Here is a 3,069-nt window from a genome sequence, read left to right as displayed (position 1 = left end):
CCCCTGCCCTGTGCCCTGCGCCCTGCGCCCTGCCCAATTTTCTATTCCTGTGGATCTGTGTGGGATCTCTCTCCGCTCACACCTAGAGTACAGAAAACGGACTATATAACTCTGGGGAAATAATTTGTGTCGTCCATACACTTCTGTAATAGATTTACCCTCAAGTACTGTTGTGTAAACTCCATCTGGAAACTACAACGCCCGCCCGCAGTTCCAAGAGTTTGAGCAGCCCGCTTCCTACAGCGACCGCCCCTACCCCGCGGCATGCTGGGAAACGTAGTCCCAACCAGGCCCTGCGCTTGTTAGTCTTCATTCAGCCAACCTTCAGCGCCAGTCTAGCCAACATCCGGTTACGAGTCCAAGTCCCGCCTCTAAGCCCATCTGCTCTCCAATGCCGCCCTCTGCCGGTCCTTCCCTCACCGCCCAGTTGAGAGCAGGTTCCCGGAAGTGAGCTTTTCTCTTCCGGATTACGAGTCCGGACGTCCGCACGTGGTGGCTGGTTTTTGGGCTCTGCCATAGTAGCAAAGCATTCCGCTGCAGCCCCAAAGTGAGGGAACGGAGCCGGCGAGAGCCATGGAGGGGCAGAGTGTGGAGGAGCTGCTGGCCAAAGCGAAGCAGGAGGAGGCGGAGAAGCTGCAGCGCATCACGGTGCACAAGGAGCTGGAGCTGGAGTTCGACCTGGGCAACCTGCTGGCTTCGGACCGCAACCCCCCGACGGTGCTGCGCCAGGCCGGACCCTCGCCGGAGGCCGAGCTGCGGGCCCTGGCGCGGGACAACACGCAGCTTCTTGTCAACCAACTATGGCAGCTGCCAACCGAGCGCGTGGAGGAGGCGGTGGTAGCGCGCTTGCCTGAGCCCGCCACACGCCTGCCCCGCGAGAAGCCGCTGCCCCGGCCACGACCGCTCACCCGCTGGCAGCAGTTCGCGCGCCTTAAGGGCATCCGTCCCAAGAAGAAGACCAACCTCGTGTGGGACGAGGTGAGTGGCCAGTGGCGACGCCGTTGGGGCTACAAACGTGCCCGAGATGACACTAAGGAGTGGCTGATCGAGGTGCCTGGGAGCGCAGACCCCATGGAAGACCAGTTCGCCAAGAGGATTCGGGCTAAGAAAGAACGCGTGGCCAAGAACGAGCTGAACCGACTGCGGAACCTGGCCCGCGCGCACAAGATGCAGATGCCCAGCTCAGCCGGCCTGCACCCTACGGGACACCAGAGTAAGGAGGAGCTGGGCCGCGCCATGCAAGTGGCCAAGGTCTCCACCGCTTCTGTGGGACGCTTCCAGGAGCGCCTCCCCAAGGAGAAAGCGCCCCGGGGCTCCGGCAAGAAGAGGAAGTTTCAGCCCCTTTTTGGGGACTTTGCAGCCGAGAAAAAAAACCAACTGGAGCTACTTCGAGTCATGAACAGCAAGAAACCTCAGCTGGACGTGACGAGGGCCACCAACAAGCAGATGAGGGAAGAGGACCAAGAGGAGGCTGCCAAGAGGAGGAAAATGAGCCAGAAAGGCAAGAAAAAAGGGGGCCGGCAAGGACCTTCGGGCAAGAGAAAGGGCGGTCCACCGAGTCAGGGAGAGAAAAGGAAAGGAGTCTTGGGAGGCAAGAAGCATTCCAGGCCACCTGCCTTAGGTGGCAAGAAGAAAGGAGTGCCGCACCATGGAGGGAAGAGGAGAAAGTAGTGCTCTCCCCTCTGGACCTCTTCTGAAAAGCTAGAACCGTACTTGCTGTAGGCTGGTTCAGGAGGTGGCCGCTGTCCTCAATGAGCTTGACATTGAACGGGCAGGTTTGCCTCCCCTCGAGTCAGTGCTGGACTACGAATTAATGGAGACACTGACTGGTTGGTGTGTTTTGAGATTATTGAGAATTACAGAAATACTGTGGTCAGAACCAGGAATAAGTTAATGCCTGCCTTTTTATCTTGACTTTGGATGCTGGGTAAAGGTTGATCAAATTTCTAGGTTATAGTAGACTGGTTTCAGCATTTTTGCATTATTTTGGTAATAAAGCTTGTATATTTATCAAAGCAGGAAGAAGGGGGAAATTTACAAGTTTGCCGGTAGAAGTTATATGTGAAGCCAGTGACATGGGTACCAATACGTGTGTGCTTGCAAAAAAAAAAAAAAGTTAAAATGGTTATAAATGACCCCTGGTATTAGGAAAACTCAAACATTCTTTTGGCACTAACTATAAGTAAAGTATGGTGCTTCTTGATGTTGGTTCAGGTGGTGCATTTGGCCAATAATTTGGAACCACACTAAATGATGGTAATTAACCTTGTTACTCCAGAAAATGGTTGTCATTTTGTTTGTAGCTGATGGCTTTTGTTTAATTGGCTTGGGTTTTAGTTTTTAGCAAATGCTAGGCTGGAATTCTCTATGGAGCCAAGGCTGCCTGGAACTCACTCAGGCCAAGTGCTGAGATTATAAAGGAGAGGCTACACCCAGCAGATTCCATGGTTATTTCTGTCCTGGATGTTATTTTTTTAATCTTAATAAACTTATCTTTGCATAAGTATTAATACTTGAATACTTGCATTATTTTTTGTAAATTATGAATTGGAAATCTAGAATTGAGTGAGGGAGGGGTGTTTTCTGTTAACCAAGTTGGTCTGTCAGGGCGGAGGTTACTTTTAGGAAAATGCAAGAAAAGCTCAACTTGTTTCATAGCAACTAATGGAAATACCGATTGTTAATGACTTTGGGTAAAAGTTCTAATTAGGTTCACAGGCCTTGGCCATCTTTACTGAACCTTTCCACTGGGGAGCCCTGCCAGTTCATAGTTCTAAGTATCCATGAGAACGTTATCAAACCCGTTGGCAGCTAGAAGTAACCTCCAGCCCAATTTCCAACAGCTAGTACTTTGGGGGTTGGTCGGTTTGGGGCTTCCTGCCCCCTCCTCTCCCCTCCCCCCCCACCCCCAAGTTTACGAAAGACCCTGTGGAGTTCTTGCCATTGAGGCAGTTTCAGAGTTACCTGGAAAAAAGAAAAATGACCTAAGGCTGGGTCACGTGACCTTACCGAGTGCTTTGGAGGCAGATGTTTTCCTCCTGAAGACCAGCCGCGACCGGATTGGCTGGC

The 3,069-nt window shown here is 52.2% G+C and overlaps 1 protein-coding gene across 1 annotated transcript; it reads left to right on the top strand.

Annotated features, from left to right (window-relative positions):
* Window positions 1-484: 484 nt before the first annotated feature.
* Window positions 485-2,115, top strand: Rrs1 (regulator of ribosome synthesis 1). Its single transcript, NM_001079699.1, is given in 1 exon segment — window positions 485-2,115. A coding segment is annotated over 1 exon segment (1,098 nt). The 5' UTR covers window positions 485-573; the 3' UTR covers window positions 1,672-2,115.
* Window positions 2,116-3,069: the final 954 nt, after the last annotated feature.

Source organism: Rattus norvegicus, chromosome 5 (genome assembly GCF_021556685.1).
Source record: "Rattus norvegicus strain SHRSP/BbbUtx chromosome 5, alternate assembly SHRSP_T2T, whole genome shotgun sequence".
Taxonomy (NCBI): Eukaryota; Metazoa; Chordata; class Mammalia; order Rodentia; family Muridae; genus Rattus; species Rattus norvegicus.
Note: the sequence above shows the minus strand (reverse complement) of the source record. Positions and strands in the feature narration are given on the sequence as shown.